The sequence below is a fragment of the Castor canadensis genome, chromosome 16 (genome assembly GCF_047511655.1).
Source record: "Castor canadensis chromosome 16, mCasCan1.hap1v2, whole genome shotgun sequence".
In the NCBI taxonomy this organism is placed as follows: domain Eukaryota; kingdom Metazoa; phylum Chordata; class Mammalia; order Rodentia; family Castoridae; genus Castor; species Castor canadensis.
In genome coordinates this window covers 8,006,932-8,029,334 of record NC_133401.1, presented here as the reverse complement: position 1 = coordinate 8,029,334, position 22,403 = coordinate 8,006,932, and the positions used below count along the sequence as shown (strand labels likewise).

The window sequence follows — 22,403 nt, the reverse complement described above, 5'->3', positions numbered from 1 at the left end:
GCTGCTTGCCCTGAGATTGTAGCTCAGTGGTGGAATCTTTGCCTAGCATGTGCAAGGCTCTGGGTTTGATCTCCAGCACTACCAAACCAAAACGGGGGGTGGGGGGGAAGCAAATTGAAGAAATGTGCTTCTTAATTCTGATAAATGCCTTGTAGTCCAAGTTCTCTTTTCTGCAATACTGCTTTTCAGATTTTGTTATTGCATATGATATATAACTTTCTTCTACTTTAAAATCCCCAAGCTAAGCATGGTGGCATACAACTGTAGTTTTACCACTTGGGAGGCTGAGGCAGGAGAATCTTGAGTTCAAGGACAGCTTGAGCTACATAGTGAGACTATCTCAGAAAACTGTGAATTAAATAAACTTGTTAAATCCTCAAATGTGGAGTTCTATACACATACACATTTACGTATTTTTTAAATGATGGTCATTTTGATGTTTAGTTGTACAGTTCAGTGACATTGAGTACATTCATGTTGTCATTCTTTGAATGGTTACTCCACTATCCATCCATAGAACTCTTTTCATCTTGCAAAAGAGAAACTTGCTACCCTCCTTTCCTTTTGCCCCTGTAGCCACTACTGTACTTTCTGTCTCTAGGAGTTTGACAACTTTAGGTGCCTCATATAAGCAGAACCATATCATATTTGTCCTTTTGTGACTGGTTTAACTTTGCATAGGTCCTTAACATTTATTAGTGTGTGTCAGACTTTATTTCTTTTTATTATGTTTGTTGTGTATGGATAAACGTTTTTTATACATTCATCCATCAGATTACTTTTACCATTTAACTACTGAAAGTGATGCTGCTATAAATACGGTTTTGCAATTATCTGAGTGCCTGCTTTTATTTTAGGGATATACTCACAATAATTGCTGGATCATATATTAATTCTGTTTTAAAGTTTTTGACTGCCATACTGTTTTCCACAGTGGCTGCCATTTTATCAGCACTTGGAGGGTTTGGGGAGACGGGAGGGTGATACTGGGGTTTGAACTCAGGGTCTTGCACTTCCTAGGCAAGTACTCTACCACTTGGACCATACCACCAACCATTTTTGCTGTAGGTTATTTTTCAAATACAGTCTTGTGGGGTTTTTATGCCTGGGCCAGCCTCAGACTGTGATCCTCCTGCCTCTGCTTCCAATGTAGCATGGTTATAATTTTCATTCCAAATTGCAACTTTCCTTTACCTCAGTTCCCAGGATAACTCAGAGAATGGTATAGCAGGACTCTTAATGCAACTCTGTTTTATGTCAAATGTAGGGTTTCTAAAAATCTCAGGTTTTTTTTTAACTCAACTTTATCAAATTTTTTGTTTTCCTTCTGATTTTTAGTCTCTGCATCAGAAGTAGCTTAGCAGACTAAATTACAGACAAGGAAAATAAGCTTGGGGACTGTTACTATTAGTTATCTAATTAGTTATCTGGCAAATTATCTGGAAATGTAGTGGCTTGAACAGCAATAAATGTTTGTTAGCTGAGGTTTCTATGGAGTGTGACTTTGCTGGTTATTTTGGTTCACATGTCTCACAGTTAAGAGTCACAGTGTCAGCAGGATTGTTGTCTTCAGAAGGCTGGACTAGGCTGGAGGATTTGTTTCCAAGACGGCTATCGAGTTAGTATTAGCTGTTGGCAGGATGCCTCTTCCTAGGGTCGTGTGAGTGTCTTCATGGTGTGACAGCTGGCTTCACTCAAAATACATGATCTAAAAATTGCAAGAAGAAACACCCATGTCTTTCATGACCTAACCTTGGAAGTCACATACCATCACTTCTGCTGCATCCTGTTGTTTATATAGGTCAACCCTATTCAGTGTAGGAGAGGTGTCCATAAGATATCAGAAAACATGGATCATTGTGAATTATCTTAGAGGCAAATTATCACAGGGAGCCTGTGAGAAGACATCAGGTAAATTGGATTTATGTCCTAAGCCCACAGGTCCTGCTTCCACAAGGATAAGACAGATCTGTGGTTTGATTAGAAACAAACCTGAGGAACAGAGGTATCTGTCATGGAAGGAGACCTTCTGACCTGAGACCTGTCCCAGAAACTGGAGAGTCCTGGAAAAGAGTGGATGCTGGAGGTGCTGGACCTACAGACTATCTTGACCATCCTGCCCAGAGCAGGAACGATCTCAATGACATCTCACATCTTCAGAAATCAGCAATAGCTGTGTGACAATGGAGCGTTTGACCCAGATGATGGAAAGGAGAGGTGAGATGTCCCAGAGATGGGCAGATTTTAGGTTCTTGAGAAAGACTGTATGTTCAGGGATAGTGTAAAAAAGTTAGGAAATTTACTACTGCTAAGAAAGCTCACACAAGTGTTATTGACTGTTAGGAATTTTTAAAACAAATTTTTAGCTGTATGTGGTGGCTCATACCTGTAATCCTAGCTACTTGGGAAGCAGAGATCCGGAGGATCACAGTTTGAGGCCAGCCTGAGCAAAAAGTTTGCAAGACCCCATTTCACCAATAAAAGCTGGGTGTAGCAGTGCACACCTGTCATCCCAGCTATGCGGGAAGCATAAATAGTAGAATCTTGGTCCAGGCTGACTTGGGAATAAACATGAGCCCCTACATTAAAAAATGATTAAAGCAGGAAAGACTGGGGAGCATGACTGAAATGGTAGAGTGCCTGGCTAGCTAGTGTGAAGCCCTGAGTTCAAACCCCAATACTGCCAAAAACAAATGTAAATGTAATTTCTCTTTTTCTTACAGGGTGCATTTAATTTTGTTTGTGCGGGTGGTACTAGGGAATGAATCCAGGGCTTGTGCGCGTGAAGCAGGTACTCTGCCGCTTAGACGTGCTCTCGGCCTTTTTTTAATGTTTTGGTTTTGAGATAGAGTCTCATGCTAACTTTGTCCTGACTGGCCTTGAGCTCATAGTCCTGCTGCTTCCCACCACAGAGCTGTGATTCCAGGCATGTGCTCAGCGTACGTTTTTAACCTGGCTTTAGGACTATAAACAAGCTTTCCTGGTCTTTCAGTCCTCATCTCTGTTCCCAATCCTAAGCCAACTGCTTTGAACATTTTAGTCTGAATATTCATGTCCATTTTTCTGAATAACATCCTCAGTACAGCTAATGCTTGGTTTCTCACTTTTTTTTTTTCCTGGTGGTACTGGGATTTGAACTCTGGATATCATGCTTGCAAAGAAGAATTACCACTTGAGCCACACAGCCAAGTCCATTTTCCTCTGGTTATTTTAGAATGGGGTTTTGTGAACTGTTTTCACAGCTGGCCTCAAACAACAATCCTCCTAATCTCAGCCTTTCAAGTAGCTAGCATTACACATGTGAGTCACAGGTGCCCAGCTTCATTTCTCACTTTTTAGTATTTCCTACAATGTACATAAGGTTTTAACTCTCTTAACTACCTGACCCCTTCCACCATATCACCCCCACTCCAATACACTTTTCTTCTTGTCCTTCCTTCTGATATGGTTCTGATCAAATGTCAGGATCTATAAGCATTTTCTTTTGGGTCAGTCACTTTCCCCAGTGGAAGTTTAAGATTTGCTTGCAGAATATAAGCAAGAACTCCTGCTTTTTAGGAGGTAAACAAGAGAAAGAAGTAGAGGCAGAAGAACTCATTTTTCAATGTGAGAACTTTTACTTTTTTTTACATTGCTTCAGACCCACCTTTATCTGGATCTGGTAGTGTTGAAATCCAGAGCCTGTCCCATTCATTGTATCTGGAGAGAAAAGATACCTCTAATTTTTTAGAGGAAATGTCACTATGGTGTGTAGGGTGAAAAATAAAAATATCAGGTGGTTTTTAGCACCTTTTTATTTAAAAACAACCCCCCCAAAAAAGCTTACATTCAGTTCCCTGTTTTTCAGCCCTGTTCCCAAACTCCTTTCTGCAGAAATACCTCACACCTCAACTTCTGAGCTTTTCTAGGGTGCTGCCATGGCTTTCCCACCTTCCCCTCAACCTTCTCTCTTCCTTCTTCTCTCTAGATCCCCGTACTTTATTTCATTAATAATCTCTTTTGAAGTTTTCTGTTTTCTCTGTGAGTTTTAGCTCCCTTTGTTCCTTTACTAACATTTGATTGGGTTTAGGAGACAGGAGAAATAAGTAGAAGTATTCAGTTTTCCATTTTTAATCAGAAGACCCTAAATTTTTTAGGGTTAAAAAACATAAATTATTACAAAGTAACATCAAAATTAGGATGGCATTTCAACCCATTACATGGGTGTTCCACAATGCCTGTTCCCAGTCTTTAATTTAATTAAGATTATTTTCCCCAAATCCTTTATGGTTTGAATATCAATTGAAAGGATCTCCTAATGTTTAAATCAGTGTGGTATTTATTATATACTTAAGATTAATTTCCTGCTGGGAATAAAATGGTAAGATCCCAAGGAAATGCTATACTGCCTATAGGTTCATTTGACAGCCTATACTTGGTTGTCAGAGATCTTTATCAGACCCTGTGTGACTAAACTAGTTGTCCATATACATGTAAGTATCTCTATAGCTTTGATAGGATGCTTAACATTTCTCATTCGTAGTGAATATTGTATCTGCCTAGTTCTGAAGACTTCCATATTCCTTTGTCCAGAACTCTGACACAAATGTGTTTTGTTTCTTTCCTCAGTTTGGCGTTCTCGGGACTCTGCACTTTCCAAGGAAGAGGATACAGCTAGGTCTCTTGTATGTTTTAAGCATGTATTTATTTGCTGCATTGTTTTGCAGTATAGTTATATTCAGTTACTATAACTTACCACTAAGGTTTAAAAAATTAAATCAATTAATATAAGTGAGGGAAAAGTACAGGTAGAAAAATCAGAACCAGGGGAAGAATGGGATATGACTATAAAAAAATAAGTACGTACAAAATAATTCAAGTTGGGCTCAAATTGAATTGATCTGAAGAGTTAAACTGGGACATAAAAGTCTATACCATAATTTGCACTGTTTGTGAGAAAAAGAACAAAATTATTTATGGAAAGAAAAGGCTGTCCATTGGCACCTAATCCAAAAGGTATTCTGAAGTAATTCCATGATTTTTAAAATTTTGAGCTCAGTTTTTAAAAGTGTACCTTGGGCCAGGCGCTGGTGGCTCACACTTGTAAGCCTAGTGACTCAGGAGGCAGAGATCAGGAGGATTGCAGTTCAAAGTCTGCCTGGACAAGTAGTTTTTGAGACCCTATCTTAAAAACACCCATCACAAAAAAGGGCTGGTGGAATGGCTCAAGGTGTCAGCCCTGAGTTTAAGCCCTGGTACTACAAAAAAGAAAATTACCTAGAAGAATAAACAACAGTTATGTGTCAAATAATCTACTTACATATTTCTTCATTTTGAGCTTTTCATAAAGCAGAAGTAAATTAAATTAATATTCTGTGGCAGAGTCTTTATGTTATGGTATCTAGAGCTTCCCCTATCTTAGAAGACACAGTGTCTTTTATTAGCTTACAACATTACCTCTTCTCCTCTGCTCTTGATTCTTTTTCTCTTTCTGAAGCTGCTCGCACTTCTGTATTTTGAACATTTTTCCATTTTACTACCACTGTTTCTTCAGCTAGTATCTTTCCCATTATGAAATATATACATGCTTCTTTTGACCTATGGTCATATGGCTTAGTTGGTTATTTCTCCCATTGGTGTAGTGGTTCTCCAGCTCTAAACAGATTTATGTTCAAATCTTGGCTTTAGTGACATACAAAGTGCACAACTGGGGCAAGTTTCTTAATCTCTTCTTGCCTTAGTTGCGTCTTCTGTAAATGGAGATACTAATGGAAATTATCCCATAAAAATGTTGGGAGGTTTAAATGCATTTAATAAGGGCTCCAGAAATGATAGGTATTGTTGGTCGTTGGCTATATAATCTTTCTTACCCGAGGTTTTTTTGGGAGGTGTTGATTGTATTCATTTATTCCTTTCTTGATTAACATGTAATCCAGATGAAAGAGAAGATTGCCTGGTTTGAATTCATAAACTTATTTTTTTCCTTCAATAAAACCACCATAAACAATGTTAAAGGGCAAAGCTAGAAACTGTTTTTTTATAATACATACAGCAAAAATACACTAAAAGCCAGTAACTAAGAAAATAGAAAATTAGATGAAGAAAATAAAGAAGCAATTGGCAGAAATGTGGATGGGCAGCATATTTAAATACCGTACAGGGCGGAGAGTATATAGTTCAGTGGTAGAGGGCTTGCCTAGCATGCATGTAGCCCTGGTTTTGGTCCCCTGCATCACAAAAGAGCAGGATAGTAATAATAACAGTGATGTCACAAAGAAATAGACAGTTCAGATTAGCAGATGCATTTGTTAGGTATATTTTGAATTGGCGAATAATGACCATCTTTTATGAAAGAATTTTGAATTATTGGTGCATGTATGCAGTTTTTTTTAAACAGGAAAAAAAGCTATAAATCATGTTGGGAGTTGTGATCTACAAATACAACACTGAACTGTTAAAAAAATTACATATTTCTTTCTATATACCAGAGTCAGGTATTTTGGCTTTGGTTATCAAACAGAAATGGTCTGCATTCTAGATTATGCAATTTTTTTTTGTTTTGTTTTGGGGTTTTTTTTGTTTTTGTTTTTGGTTTTTTTGGTGGTACTGGGGTTTGAACTCAGGAATTCATGCCTACTGGACAGGTGTGCTACCACTTGAGCCACTCTGCTAGCCTTTTTTTTTTTTTTTTTGCCTGAAAATTTGCATTTTTTTTTTCATTTTTCTTTTATTATTCCTATGTGCATACAAGGCTTGGTTTATTTCTCCCCCCTGCCCCCACCCCCTCCCTTACCACCCACTCCACCCCCTCCCGCTCCCCCCCTCAATACCCAGCAGAAACTATTTTGCCCTTATCTCTAATTTTGTTGTAGAGAGAGTATAAGCAATAATAGGAAGGAACAAGGGGTTTTGCTGGTTGAGATAAGGATAGCTATACAGGGCATTGACTCACATTGATTTCCTGTGCATGGGTGTTACCTTCTAGGTTAATTCTTTTTAATCTAACCTTTTCTCTAGTTCCTGGTCCCCTTTTCCTATTGGCCTCAGTTGCTTTAAGGTATCTGCTTTAGTTTCTCTGCATTAAGGGCAACAAATGCTAGCTAGTTTTTTAGGTGTCTTACCTATCCTCACCCCTCCCTTGTGTGCTCTCGCTTTTATCATGTGCTCATAGTCCAATCCCCTTGTTGTGTTTGCCCTTGATCTAATGTCCACATATGAGGGAGAACATACGATTTTTGGTCTTTTGAGCCAGGCTAACCTCACTCAGAATGATGTTCTCCAATTCCATCCATTTACCAGCGAATGATAACATTTCGTTCTTCTTCATGGCTGCATAAAATTCCATTGTGTATAGATACCACATTTTCTTAATCCATTCGTCAGTGCTGGGGCATCTTGGCTGTTTCCATAACTTGGCTATTGTGAATAGTGCCGCAATAAACATGGATGTGCAGGTGCCTCTGGAGTAACAGTCTTTTGGGTATATCCCCAAGAGTGGTATTGCTGGATCAAATGGTAGATCGATGTCCAGCTTTTTAAGTAGCCTCCAAATTTTTTTCCAGAGTGGTTGTACTAGTCTACATTCCCACCAACAGTGTAAGAGGGTTCCTTTTTCCCCGCATCCTCGCCAACACCTGTTGTTGGTGGTGTTGCTGATGATGGCTATTCTAACAGGGGTGAGGTGGAATCTTAGTGTGGTTTTAATTTGCATTTCCTTTATTGCTAGAGATGGTGAGCAGTTTTTCATGTGTTTTCTGGCCATTTGAATTTCTTCTTTTGAGAAAGTTCTGTTTAGTTCACATGCCCATTTCTTTATTGGTTCATTAGTTTTGGGAGAATTTAGTTTTTTAAGTTCCCTGTATATTCTGGTTATCAGTCCTTTGTCTGATGTATAATTGGCAAATATTTTCTCCCACTCTGTGGGTGTTCTCTTCAGTTCAGAGACCATTTCTTTTGATGAACAGAAGCTTTTTAGTTTTATGAGGTCCCATTTATCTATGCTATCTCTTAGTTGCTGTGCTGCTGGGGTTTCATTGAGAAAGTTCTTACCTATACCTACTAACTCCAGAGTATTTCCTACTCTTTCTTGTATCAACTTAAGAGTTTGGGGTCTGTCTGCTAGCCTTTTTTTTGATGGATATTTTCAAGATAGGATTTTAAAAACTATTTGCCCAGGCTGACTTCAAACTGAGATTCTCCTGTCTCTTCCTCCTGAGTGGCTAGGATTACAGTTATGAGCCTGGCACCCAGCCAAGCTATGCAATCTTAGTCTTTCCGGAATTCTGAATGTAAATATATTCCATTACAGCTCTTATTTGCATATGAGTAGACTACGTAACAGTTGGAAAAACCCTCTACAACAATAATAGCTTTATTGAATGTTTACTGTGTGCCAGATGTATTGTGCTTAATTCATATAATCATTGTCAAAAGTCTGTGGATAGCAAAGTGTGGGCCTATAATTCCAGCTATTTGGGAATTGTAAATAGGAGGGTTACATGCAATCCAGGGTGGCCTGGACATGAATATGAGACCCTATTTGAAAAATAACCAAAGGCAAAGGGTTGAGGGGCATGGCTCAAGTGACTTGTCTAGCAAGCACAAGGCCCTGAGTTCAATTTATACATCAAGATCAGTAGCATTGCTCCATATAAACCACATCCAGTTCAAAAATAAAGCAGAAACAAAACTCCAAAAGGGTAAAAAATTAATACATCTAAAATTTAAATACATATTTAGATACCCTCTTTTTGGTTAATCTATAGATTTGTCAGAATCTCAAGATTCTAAATATTTTTCATTTGTATTGGTTGTCTATTTAAGCCACATCTAAAAATTGAAAACATAAATATGCAAAATAGCCAAAAAAAAATGAAAAATATTGTGCACTTTGCTGTCAGTTTTAAAAGACATTTATTTAGTGCTTATGTAATATTAAAAAAAAAAAAACAAAAAACCTTGCCAGTCAGCCTAATACCTCCGAACTCTTACTTTCACTGTTCTGTAATTACCTTTATGTTCTCACTGTAATTTTTTTTTTTTTTTAAGATTTGTTCTATTAGATTATCTTAAAAGTAAAGGAAGTGGGCCAGTCACCATGGGTCATGCCTACAATTGTAGCTTCTCAGGAAGCAGAGATCAGGAGGATCATGGTTTGAGGCTGGGGCTGACAAAAAAGTCCAGGAGACTCATCTCAACCAATAAAAGCTGGATATAGTGGCTTGAGCCTGTCAGCATCCCTGCTACACAGGAAGTGTAAATAGAAGGATGGATGGACAGATCATTAGGACATAAATTCAAGATCCTATTTGAATAATACCAAAAGTAAATCAGGCTTTGGTTGTAGCTTAAGCAATAGAGTGCCTCCCAAGCAAGCAAGTGCAAGGCCCTGAGTTGAACTCCCAGTACCACCAAAAAAAATAAAGGAGAGATAGGTGCTGTGGTACCAGCAAGAACTCTGGAAATCTTAATGCTTAATGACAGGATTAGTGGTACATTAATCTTTGTTCTCTTTAATAGGAGTAGGAATAAAATTTAGTGATATGAACTGTGAATTTATGGCTTGTTTTAAACATGTTTTTCAAAGGTCCAAACTCCTATTCCTTACTATTATGGAATTTTTGACAGTTGTGTATAAAATGAGTTAACGTATTAGAAAATAATCAATTATAAGACACTGGTTTATCATTGTATAGCTAAAGATTAATTTTAATTTACTTATAATTCATTTTGTACATTGTTTTATAGGGATTTTGGTCAGGGTTGCAGTTGTTACTGTTCACCTGAAATCTATGCTGGTTTAATAAGTTAGTAGAAAAGCTGTCTTTATACTAATTTGCTAAGCACTACTGGAAAAAGTTTCTTTTTTGCTGCTTTTCCTCACCTTCATAACAGTTTACATTCCCATGTAGCTACTTCCGAAACCTTTAGTGAATGATTGTCTCATTTAGTTTGTACATCAGCCTTTTGCCAACTTTATAGATAAGGGAACTGGCTGTGAAGGTTACATAGTAAATTTTGAAGCCAGGATTTGAACCCATGCTCTCAGATCCTACAGCCTCTTTGTTAGCCAGTTAAAACATCTAAATTCACCTTCACTTGAAGAGCTTAGTAGCAAAAATTTTTTCAATTTGAATGTGTATCAATCAGATATCCTTTCGGCTTTTTGCTTCTTCTGTGTGTAGAGCTACAGACACATATTCTCATGCTTGAGGTCCACAGATTAACTATGTGGGCAGCTCTGTGTTGGGCTGCAGACCAGCAGCAGGTTGGCTTAGGTTGTAAGGTAGGGTCACATCTTCTCTTCAAGTACTCATTGTAAGATTTGGCTGAAAGGCCAGCAGCTGACTGGGGCAAGCTGTTCATTTGTTCGAGTGGTGGAGTTCATGAGTCAGATTAAAGGGTGTAGGCACATTTCAGGCATTGCTCACATAACCAACATTCCTTTTGCCTCAATAAATGTCTCAGACAGGGCCTCATTAGTAAATGGGACATTAGTTGTAGACAGGGAGTGAAGATACGCTAAATAATCAATTTAGCACAGTAACATTTCTTATGAGATTATTATTTTTAACTTATTTTTGCTGTGTTGGGGACGGAATCTAGGCCTCATGCATGCTAGATGAGTGCTGTTCCACTGAGCTATATCCCCAGCTCATGACATTATCTTTTTTTTTTCTTCCAGAAGTGGGTTTGAACTCAGGACCTTGCACCCATGAGATTTTTGTTGATATTTTTAAAACTCTAAGCAGAAGTATAATAACCTAAAAAACTTTATTGACCTGTAAGTTACATAACATAAAATTAGCCCACCTATACAGTTCAGCAGGTTTTATTGGTGCCGGGGTTTGAACTCGGATTCACACTTGCTAGGTAAGTGTTCTACTACTCCACCAGCCACTTTTTTGTGTTGGGTATTTTTGACATGAAGTTTTGAGAACTGTTTGCCTGGGCTGACATCAAACTCTGTTCTGATCTCTTGCCTCCCAAGTAGCTAGGATTATAGGCATAAGCCACTAGCACCTGGTGGTTCTGTGAATTTATTTTGTTCACAGCCATCACCATTAATGTTAGAACATTTTCATCACTGTAAAAAGAAGCCTTGTACCCATTAGCTATCACTTCCCAACTGTAGATTTGCCTGTTTTTGACACTTCATATAAACGGAATCATGTAGTCTTGTGACTCCTTTCTTTCACGTAGCGTAATGTTCTCAGTGTTCACCCCCACTTCATAGCTTGTAACAGTACTTTATTTCTAAGTATTCCATTGTAAGGCTGTACCGCATTTTTATCTGTTCTTTGGTTTGAGGCATACATTTGAGTCATTCCCACATTTTGGCTCTTATGGCTGATGCTGCTTAGAACATTTATGCCAACTTTTTATGTATTCATACGTTTTCAGTTTTCTCAGATTTTTTTTGTGGGGGAGGGTGGGTAGAGCCCAGGTTGACTTTGAACTTGGCCTATGCCTACCTCAGCCTCCAGAGTGCTGGGATTATAGGTATCTACCACCACATCCAATTCAGATTTTTCAGGTTTATACATTGGAAGGGAATTGCTGGATCATGGTACTGGGGATTGAATTCAGGGGCTTGTACTTGCTAAGCAGGTGCACAACCACTTCAGCCACTTTGCCAGCCCTTATTTTGTTTTGGCTTTTTTTTTTTTTTTTGAGATAGTGTCTTACTTTATGCCTGGTTCCATCCTAGATGTAATCCTCCTATTTGTGTTTCCCTTTGCAGCTAGGGTTGACAGGCATGTACCACCAAGCCCAGCTAGTCACTGGTTGAGATGGGGCTCTCACAACCTTTTTGCCTGGCTGGCCTCAAACTGTGATCTTCCTGAACTCAGCCTCCTAAGTAGCCAGGGTTATAAGCTTGAGCCACTGTGCCTGGCTCCACATGAAATACTTTAAGGTATCCCACATTTTCCACAGCTTTTGTACCATTTTTACCTTCCCACCAGCAGTGAGTGAGGGTTCTAGTTTCTGCATGTCCTTGTCAGCATTTGTTATATATCCTTTCAATTATGACCACCCTTGTGGATGTGAAGTAGATCTCACTGTGATTTTGATTTGCAAGTATTTAATGCTCAGTGATGTTAAGTATCTTTTCATGTACTTATTGGTCATTTGTGTATCTTTTGCAAGAGACTTTTCCTTATTCTAATACAAGTTTCATCATTTGATTTGAAAATATTTTCGAGTCATTGGTGCACTTTCTGGATGTTCTTAAGGGCACAAAAATAATTTGTTTTTCTAATGGCCATTTTTATTTAATTTTCTTTTGTTGCTAATGCTTTGGTCATCATATCTAAGAAATAACTGCCTAATCCAAGGTCACAGTTTCTACCATTGTTTTCTTCTGAGTATTGTATACTTTTAGCTCTTGATATATGTCTTTGAGTTACTTTTTGCATGTGGAATTGAGGGTAGTGATCCAGTTTCATTGTTTTGCATGTAGATTATCAAGCTATCTCAGCACCATTTGTCAAAAGGACTATTCTTTTACTGGTGAAATGTCCTGTCAACCTTTTCCAAAGTCATTTGACTCTAAATGTGAGATTTAGTTTGAGAATATCAATTACACTCCATTTGTAGCTATCCTTATGCCAGTACTACACTGTCTTGATTATTGTAGCTTTGTAGTAAGTTTTGAAATTGGGAAGTATGAATCTTAAACTTTGTTGCTTCTCTGGATGGGCAGTGGAGATAGTGGAGATAAACAGGCCCTTTGTCCATCTCTGTCAGTCTCTCACCAGCTCTTTTTGTGATGGATTTTTTTCAAGATAGGATCTTGCAAACTGTTTGCCTGGACTGGCTTTGAACTGTGATCCTCCTGATCTCTGCCTTCTGAGTTGCTAGGATTACAGGTGTGAGCCACTGGCACCCAGCCCCTGGTCAAATCTTCTCAAGGATCTCTATCTCTTTTAGCATAAAACCCAACATAATTATATTATTGACAACATTTTACATGAGCTGCCACTTACAAATCCTGCTCCTGCTTCACTCCCATTTTTCCCTGTAGTCACACTGGTAACTGTGGTATACAACACACCAGTCACTGTCCCTGTTCAGTATTTTCTCTCCTAGTACCTCAACACTCTATAGTCTAGAAAGGGATCTATGCTTTACTTATTTCCTAAAGTCATTATAGACTCTATTCAAATATCGGAGTGTCAGAGATTTCCTGGGCAGGTTATATTCCTTTGATATAAAAAGTGTAATAACAGTAGTCCAATGTATAAATATAAAAAATTAATCATGCTAAAAAAAAAAAAAACTTCATTGTTTCTTTTCAAGATTTTTTTGGCTATTATGGGTCGTTTACATTTCTATAGGAATTTTAGGACCTATTTGTACATTTTTACAAAAAAAAAAGCAGCTGGTATTGTAACAGGGATTGTATTAAATTTGTAGACCCATTTGGAGGTGTTGTCATCTTGACAATATTAAGTCTTGTAATCTGTGAACACAAGATGTCTATTTAGGTCTTTTAAAATTTTGGTAATACAGTTCTCAAAATATAAACTTCACAATTATTTTGTTAACTTTATTCCTAAGTATTTTATTCTTTTGATATGAGCATAAATGGTATTACTTTCTTAATTTCCTTTTTGGATATTCACTATAAGAATCTGGAAATATTACTGACCTTTGTATATTAATCTTCTATTCTGCAGTCTTGCTGAAGTCATGTATTAGTTCTAATAGAATACTAGTAAATTCCTTAGATTTTTCTCATACAAAATGTGCTGTCTGAAAACAGACACATCATAATACATGGTGAAACACCGCATGTTCTCCTTTCAAGTCAGGAGCAAGACAAAGATGTCCAGTCTTGACACTTCTAATCAGCATTGTAGTACAGGGTTTGGACAGGACAGGTAAGCAAGATGATGCAATAAAAGACATCCAGATTAGAAGGGAGAAAATAAGTTTTCAGATGTTGTCTTTGTTTTTATTTATCTCAAAATACTTTGTAATTTCCATTGTGATTTTTTTATCCATTGGTTATTTAAGAGTATTATTTAATTTTTAAATTAAATAAATAATTTTTAAATTATTTTTAATTTAAATTTTTAAATTATTTTAAATAATTTAAAAATTATTTAATTTTTACATATTTGAATTTCAAAAATTTGTTAGTAATTCCTAATTTTTATCTATTGTGATCAAAGAATATACTTTCAGTCCCTTTGAGTGACTTTTTTTTAACAGCCTAAAATACTGTTTTAGTGTTCTGTATACCCTTGAGGGATCAGTTGAACATTTTGTCTCTCAGATGCATTCAGTTGACGAATTTGTCCCTAGATATTTGTAACTAAAACTTAAACCAGGAAGTTCTGATATATAGTAAATGGAAACTGAAAGCATTATTTCCAAATGAAAATGCAGTGAGCTTGAGTCCACACAAACTCTGTCATTGTCTTCCACTTTGCTTTACAAAGTTCCAGTAGAACACCATGTTTTGTGTGTGTATACCAAGAGGCGACAGGAAATTGGATCATTATGATTAATTTGAGCATGTTAGAAACCAAGAAGAGATTGAACGTTACTATGTAAAGCCTGTAAATTATAGTGAGCAGTAGAGTCAGACAGAACTACGTATTACAGAATATGCAGCAAAAACTGGGCAAACTCACTGCCAACAATTTTGCAATTGGTATCTATAACACCGAAAACCCATATTTCCCTCTCCAGATATTTGGCCCAATGGGCAGGGACAAATTATTCAATTAAAAAATCATTTGGAGAATTTGACCTGCAAAAACAAATTGTTCAATTTGATCCCATGGAAAAAAGGATATGTTTAATTTGTTCTACAGATGTCAGTCAGATTCAGGTGGTATGCAGTGTTGCTCATGTCCTCTTGTTTTCTTACTGATAATCTGTCTAGTTGCTACATACATTGAATGTGGTATTTGAAATCTCCAGCTATTATTGTTGAGTCCCTAGTTTCTGCCTTCAAGTGTGTTAGTTTGTGCTTCGTGTGTTTTGAGATACTGTTAGGTACATATATGCATTAGAATTGTTGTGTCTTTATGCCAGATTGACCTTTTTTCATTTTTAAATGTCTTCTATAACTTTTATGTGATAGTATAATCGCTGTAGCTTTCTTATAATTGTTCACATGATACATCTTTTCCCACCATTGAACTTTCAACCGGTCTGTTATATTTGATACTAAAAGTCTGTCTCCAGTAGACAGCATGTAGTTAGAAATTGTTTTCTATCCAGTCTGACAAACTCTGCCTTTTTTATAGCTTTATTCATTTCATTCACAATTAATGTTAACACTGTAATTGTTACCAGATCCCCAGCCATAAGGCCTGGCTTTGTGTCCTAACACTTGCCCACATTAAGAGAAAACAAGGTACTATATAAAGAAGTGGAAAAATATGTTTATTTACAGTTTAAACTGTAAAAACAAGTGAAATTCTCAATGTCTCTCCCTTGCTCATAGTGCTGTTACAACTTTACAGAAAAGATAAAATATCTCATCCTCTTCACCTCTAGAATGGAATTCTTCTAGAGGAATCCTAATTCCTAGCCCCATCCTCCCATTACAAAATTGTTCAGTTTATGGCTGTTTTCCTTGTATCTTGTTTTTTATTTGTTTTTCCTTTAATGTTGGTTTTTCATTAGCTATTTTCTAGTATAAAATTTTAATTTCTTTAATGATTTTTCACTGTATATTCTTACTGTTTGCTATATGACTTATGTACATCAAATTTATATTTAAATGACAGTGAAATATAGAAATGTTGCTCATTTTTTTTCTTCTGTTAGTTCACAGAGTTTATACTTTTCCATTTCATACATTCATAATGTTCAGCTCTTTTATAATTTCTGTCTCTTCACTGCTACTCAATTTGACAAGACATTGTTATCATACTTTACATTCTTTAATCATGATCTTGAGTTCTGTATCTGTAATGCTGCTTTGAGGTTTTGGTATGTTAACCTGATATCTGGGCCTGCTCATAGGCATCTTCTGTTGTCTGCTTTTTTTTTTTTTCCTGCTCTTTTGCTTGCTGGTCTGTTGGTGGTTTTTTTGTTGTTGAAAACTGAAAGTCTAGGTTACACATTGTAGCATCTTACATACTGATACCTTTCCCTCCTTTTCTTTGTGACTTGCCTAGGTTATTTTAGTGAAATCTTTTCCCCTTGTAGTGTGCAGCCTTTGGAACGAAGTGCCTAAAGTGACACGAAGTCACTTTAGGATGACAGTGGTTTCATCAGAGCTCTTTGTCTCTTTCCTTGATCTCTTTTAAGCTGTTTGCTGTGTTTGATATCCCTACAAATTCTTCAGCTCCGCTAATGACAAGTTCATTATAATGTGTATATTTTTTTACAATGCCCTAAGCATAAATTGTTCCTTAGTCTGATCCAATTAAATTTAGGCAGAGGTAGTTTTTAAGGCCAGCCTTTGAAGTTCCTTCAGGCCCCAGAAGGGCTCTTCTTCGTTGTCATTTTTGCTGGTTCTCTCAGGTGAGCTGACCTAGGCTTTAACTTGGCTACTAATTAGAAGACCCTGCCTCCTAATTGCTGTCTACCAGTGTCTCCATTGTTTCATAGTGCACACATAAGGTAGAGCTTTGCCTTATTCTGTTGCAAATAAATTCATTTCCTTTTGAGATTTTTCTTCTGGATTGCCTCTCTCTCTGAACAGAATCTTTGAGGTACCAATCTGGGTGCTTGTTAGGGTTGGTGGCCTCTGGCCTTTTTTGAAGTGCCTGTTTTGTTGTAGCATCTCTGCCCTAAGAATGAGCTGGGGTAAGGGAATCAGTGTTCCAGTATTCTCGTGCTGCCACACTGTGAGTGTTGGCCACACTCACCAGAAATTTAGTTTCTCCAACTAGATTTGGAGGAGTTGAGAATGCTGACCACAGTCCCCTCCCAGTGAGCTACCATATCCCTCAATTAGTAGCTGAGAGGAGACAGAGCCCCATCTTCCCGCCATACACACACAAAATAGAGATTCTATCTAGCTTGAACTGGGGAATGGGAGCCAGTTATGGCTCAAAGGCCAGCAGATTAACATAGTTTTTTTTTCAGACCAACTTTTAGTAGATCCTCTGAATAAATGGTTCTTTATTTCTGTATGCCCTTGGGACAACTTCCATAGATTTTTTTTCTCTTTAATTTTTTAATTTTATTTTTGAGTTATCATACATTAATAATACGGGATTTCATTTTAATTCCACACATGTTCAGTGAACCTTGAACCTGCTCCATTATATTTCCGCTTCTCCCTTTTCTCCCCCCATCAGAGTCTGGTAGGTTTCATTATCATAGATTTTTAAGTGTTACTTTTAATCACACATAGTAATTGAAAGTACTTATGAAGTAAAGTATGACATTTCAATTCATTTATATAATGTGTAATGACCTGATCAGTGTAATTGGCATAGCTATCATCTCAGGCATGTATCATTTCTTTGTGTGCATGTCTCAAAGAGACTTTTTTTTTTTTTTGACTGAGGTTTAAACTCAGGGCTTCACACTTGCAAAGCAGGTGCTCTACCACTTGAGTCGCTCTGCCAGTCCCATTTCTTTGTGATGAAAACATTGAAAATCCTTTCTCCTAGCTATATTTGAAATATTCAGTTGTTGTCCACCATAGTTTTCCAGCTGTGCTATACAACTGTACCCCTGCACTCATCACCCTTCCTCTTTTTTCTCCCTCCTCCATACTCTTCGCAGGTTCTGGAAACCACTATTCTATCCAATACTTTTTTTTTTTCTTTAAAAAAATTTTTTATCATTTTATTTTTAATTTATATCATATTGTTGTCCTGGGGTACATTGTGACCTTTGCAAAAGTGCCTACAATAAATATATATCCAATACTTTTTTGAGGTCAACTTTTAGCTTCTACATATAAGTGAGAACATGTGATATTTGTCTTTCTGTGCCTACTTACTTTGCTTAATTTTTTTTTTTCCTTTGGTGGTGCTGGAGGTGGAACCCAGGATCTTGCATGTGCTGGGCTAGTACTCTACCACTGAGCTACACCTGTACTCAGCCCTGTTTCACTTAAAATAATGGCCACCAGTTCTATCCATGGTGCTGCAAATGACATAAATTTTGTCCTTTTGTTTTGTTTTGCTTTGTTTGAGACAAGGTTTTGCTATATAGCCCAGGCTGGCCTCAAACTTAAGATCCTTCTGCCTCAGTCTCTCCCAAGGGCTGAGATTACAGATACGCACTACCATTCCCTGCTAGAGTTTTACTCTTTTATGGCTGAATAATATTCCATTGTGTATATTACCGTATTTTCTTTGTCCATTCATCTGTTGATGGACACTCAGTTTGATTCCATGTCTCAGCTATTGTGAATAGTGCTGCAATAAACACGTTAGTGTAGATACCTCTTCCACATAGTGATGTCAGTTTCTTTGGATATATACCTACTGGTGGGATTGCTGGGTCATAGGATAATTCTATTTCTGGCTTTTTGAGGAATCCCCATGCTGTTTTCCATAATGGCTATACTAATTTGTATTCCTACCAATAGTGTGTGAGAGTTCCCCTTTCTCTGTGTCCTTGCCAACATTTGTTGTCATTATTTGTCATAGCCGTTCTAACTGGGGTGAGATAATATTTCATGGGTTTGATTTGCATTGTCCTGATGATTAGTGATGGCGCACATTTTTCATAACTTGCTGGCTACTTGTATATCCTCTTTTGAGAAATGTCTATTTGAATAATTTGACCATTTTTAAATTGGATTATTTAACTTTTTGCTGTTTCCTATATGTTCTGTAAATTAATCCCTTGTCAGGTGGATAGTTTGAAACCATTTTCTCCCATTCTGTAAGTTGTCCACTCTGTTCTATGGAAGCTTTTTTAGTTTGATATGATCCCATTTGTCAATTTTTACTTCTGTTGCCTATGCCTTTGGTATATTAGGCAAAAAAGTCTTTATCAAGATAAATGCCCCAAAGTGTTTCTACTGTACTTATAGTTTACATCTTTGGTCCATTTTGAGTTGATTTTTTTATATATTGTAAGAGGTAGTAGTCTGGTTTCTTTCTTCTGCATGTGGATATCGAGTTTTCCCGTAACCATATAGTAAAGGGACTTTCCTTTTTCCAGTGAATGTTCTTGTTGCCTTTGTTGCAAATTTGTTGACTGTAAGTATGTGGATCTGGTTTCTCTGTTCTGTTGCTCTGTGTGATTTTTTTTATGCCAGTGCTGACTTTTTGTAGTTACTTTTGTTACTTCATACTATATTTTGAAGTCAGCTATTCTAATGCTTCTTAACTTTTTTCGTTTTGCTAAGAATTGCTTTGCTATTAAGGGTCTTTGTGGTTCATGCAATCTTAGGAGCTGGTTTTTTTTTTTTTTTTCCAATTTCTTGAAGACTATAATTGGTATTTTAGTAGGAATTGCATTAAATCTATCTATCCATTACTTTGGGTAATATGGACACTTTGTTAATTCAGGGCCTGAGGAGAGGGTTATAGCTCAGTGGTAGAGAGCATGAGCTTTGCATGTGCAGGGCCCTGGGTTCAATTCCTAGCACCCAAACAAAACAAAATAACAAAATCATATGAATTATTCTGATCCATGAATGTGACACGTCTTTCCACTTTTTTTGTGTCCTCTAACTTCTGTCATCAGTGTTTTGTAATTTTCATTGTAGATATTATTCACTTCCCTTTTTTGTTTGTTTTTTACATTCCTTTCATTCTACCATGTTCCTATAGCTAATATATTTTCTTTATCATGGTTTATGACTACTATCATGGTTTATTATTACTATTGTTGTTGTGCTGGGTGGGGTTACATTTTAGCATTTACAAAGGTTCTTACATTGTATCAGATATGTCAGTATATGAATTTATCCCCTCCACTGCTCTCCTTCATCCTCTCTCCCCTAATTCCTGGAACAGTTTCAACTGGTATCATTTTTGTATCATTATAAACATGTATATACATTATTTGCACCATATTTACCCTCCTACTCTTTTCCCCTCTTTTGTTTGACTTCCCCCCCCCTCCTTTTTTTAAGCTCTTGTGAAGGGATTTTTTTTATGATTTCTTTCTCAGTAATTTTATTATTGGTGTTTTAAAAACCTACTGATGGAAGTGGAAACATGTCTCAAGTGGTAGAGCACCTACCTAGCAAGCAGGAGGCCTTTACTTTGAGCTCCAGTGTCACAAAAACAAACATACCCAAAACCCAATGAGGTAGTATGTTGATTTTGTAACTTATAACCTTACTTAGTTAATTCTAATAGATTTTTCATAGTCTGTAGGCTTTCTACATACAAGAATTATGTTGTCTACAAATAGGTAGTTTCACCTTTCTGATTTGGATGTCTGTTCTTTCTCTTATCTTATTGTGACATCTTTGTTCCTGATCTTAGAGGAAAGAATTTCAATTTTCCCCGTTCAGTATGATAATGGCTTTTGTGTTTGTCATATATAGTCCTATCATGTTGAGATACATTCCCGCTATACCTGATATTTGAGGATTTGTATCATTAAAGGATGTTGAATTTTATGAACTGCTTTTTCCATGTCTGTTGAGATGATCATATGGTTTTTATCCTTCTGTTGATATGATGTAATAAGTTGATTTGTGTTATGCAGAGCCATCCTTTCATCTCTAGGATAATCACACTTGATCATGGTTATAATCTTTCTTTATGTGCTGTCAGATTGGATCTGTTAGTATTTTGTTGAGGAATGTTTTTCACCAGTTGTGTTTGTTTTACTGGAATCCTGGTCCATGGATACCTCTCATGGCTATCTAGCAAGTAGCTCTCGTGATTTTTAAAAACATTGAGCCTTCCCTGAGTTCAATCCCCAGTACTGCAAAAAGAATGAATGAATGACTAGGAATGTGGTTCAAGTGGTAGAACCGCATTCTACCACATAGGATGCTTGAGGTCCTGGGTTCAATACCCAGGCCCTCCCTTCCGAAAACATTCTGTATTTATTACTTCTTTTTAATTGATTTTGATTTGACAAAGTGTTTTGTCCAATTAAAATTGTTTAGGTATCAGTTTTTGGAAATGAAGATAAATAAATATGTGTATATATATAGATAATGACTTTTTGAAATGTGAAATTAATTTGCTTCTACATTCACTAAGTCTTATATGACAGGTATTTGTTCTAAAGTTGTATTTAATGATTCCCTTATTTTTCACCTAAAATCTTTTGGGATTTTTGTTTGGTTAGTTGGTTTAGTTTGGTTTTTTGAGACTGGGTCTCACTATGTTGCTCAGGTGGTTTTGAATTTGTGAGCTCAAGTGATCCTCACACTGTGGTCTTCTGTGTAGCTAGAACTATAGGCATGTGCCACTGTGCCTAGCTACTCACCTAAGATTTTTCTCTGGGTGTGGGTGTGGGTGGGTGTGGTCTTGGGGTTTAGAATAAAGGCTTTGCACTTACAAGCAGGTGCTCTTTTGCTTGAGCCGTATCTCAGTCTTCACCTAAAATCCTAAGCAGTACTTTTCTTGAGTTAATTTGACTGGTTTGATTAGTCCAATATTGAACAAAAATATCTTACATTTGTTTTTGTTCATACAGTGATCAGGAAAGCCATTGTACCCAAGGCTAGTTTTTCACATCTTGTTTTGTCTTCATTCTTGTACTTCACTGCTTCATCAGCCATCTCTTTGTCAAGTCAGGATATGTGCCACCATTATTAGCTTTTTATCTTTCTTTCATATTTTTTCATGGCTTCCTTTCATTGTTAATTTTACTTGCTTTCAATAAAATTTCAGCAATAAAAGGTTCTCTCAAGTATGGGAGTTCTTGTGTGTTCAGTTGTCTGTCTTACACCTGGGGGTATTTGCGTGATTCTGAGTCTTGGCTAGAATCCTGGCTCTGCTACAAAATAGCTTTGAGACCAGGGAAGAAGTTACTTTTTGTCCCAGTTCTCTTCTCTTTTTAATAGATAATACCCACTAAACAGCCTTATTAAGGAATTTTTATTTTATTTCATTTCATTTTATAAGTATTCAGCAGATCACAGTAATGACAATATTGATAGTAATGATCTCTATCAGAGGTTATTTCTCAGGAGCATTCATTGCAGTTTTAGCCTTTGGTGATTTCCATTTGTATTTCCCCTCTTTTCTCAATCCACTTATACTGTTTCTTGAATAAGTCCCCCCCACCCCCCAGTATTGAGTAATTGTGTATTTTTTTCTTTCTTACAGTTTTGGATATTTAAGTTTGATTGATTATGGTGGCACTGGGGTTTGAACTGAAGGCTTCAAGCTTGCAAAGCAGGCACTTGACTGCTTGAGTCCCGCCTCCAGCCTGGACATTGTAGTTTTTTTAATGGGGAGAAATAATTAGATATTTGTGGTCAAGTGATCATTCTTTTCAGCTAGTTTTTATTTGTTTCTTGGTTTCTGTTACACCTCTCATAGCTTAAATTCCAATATTGTGGT

The 22,403-nt window shown here is 36.9% G+C and overlaps 1 protein-coding gene across 9 annotated transcripts in view; it reads left to right on the top strand.

Moving 5' to 3' along the window:
* Znf568 (zinc finger protein 568) overlaps positions 1-22,403 on the top strand; it is a 70,611-nt gene that overhangs the window by 1,659 nt on the left and 46,549 nt on the right. For 3 of the 9 annotated variants that reach the window (XM_074058292.1, XM_074058300.1, XM_074058299.1), the window contains exons 2-3: positions 1,935-2,217; positions 4,609-4,664. The exons of 1 other annotated variant lie outside the window; for it this stretch is intronic. In XM_074058292.1, coding sequence (XP_073914393.1) covers positions 2,184-2,217; positions 4,609-4,664 — 90 coding nt within the window. In that variant the 5' untranslated portion in view covers positions 1,935-2,183. The remainder of the gene's footprint in view (positions 1-1,934; positions 2,218-4,608; positions 4,665-22,403) is intronic. 5 more of the 9 variants (XM_074058293.1, XM_074058294.1, XM_074058298.1 and 2 more) reach the window with 5 other exon arrangements.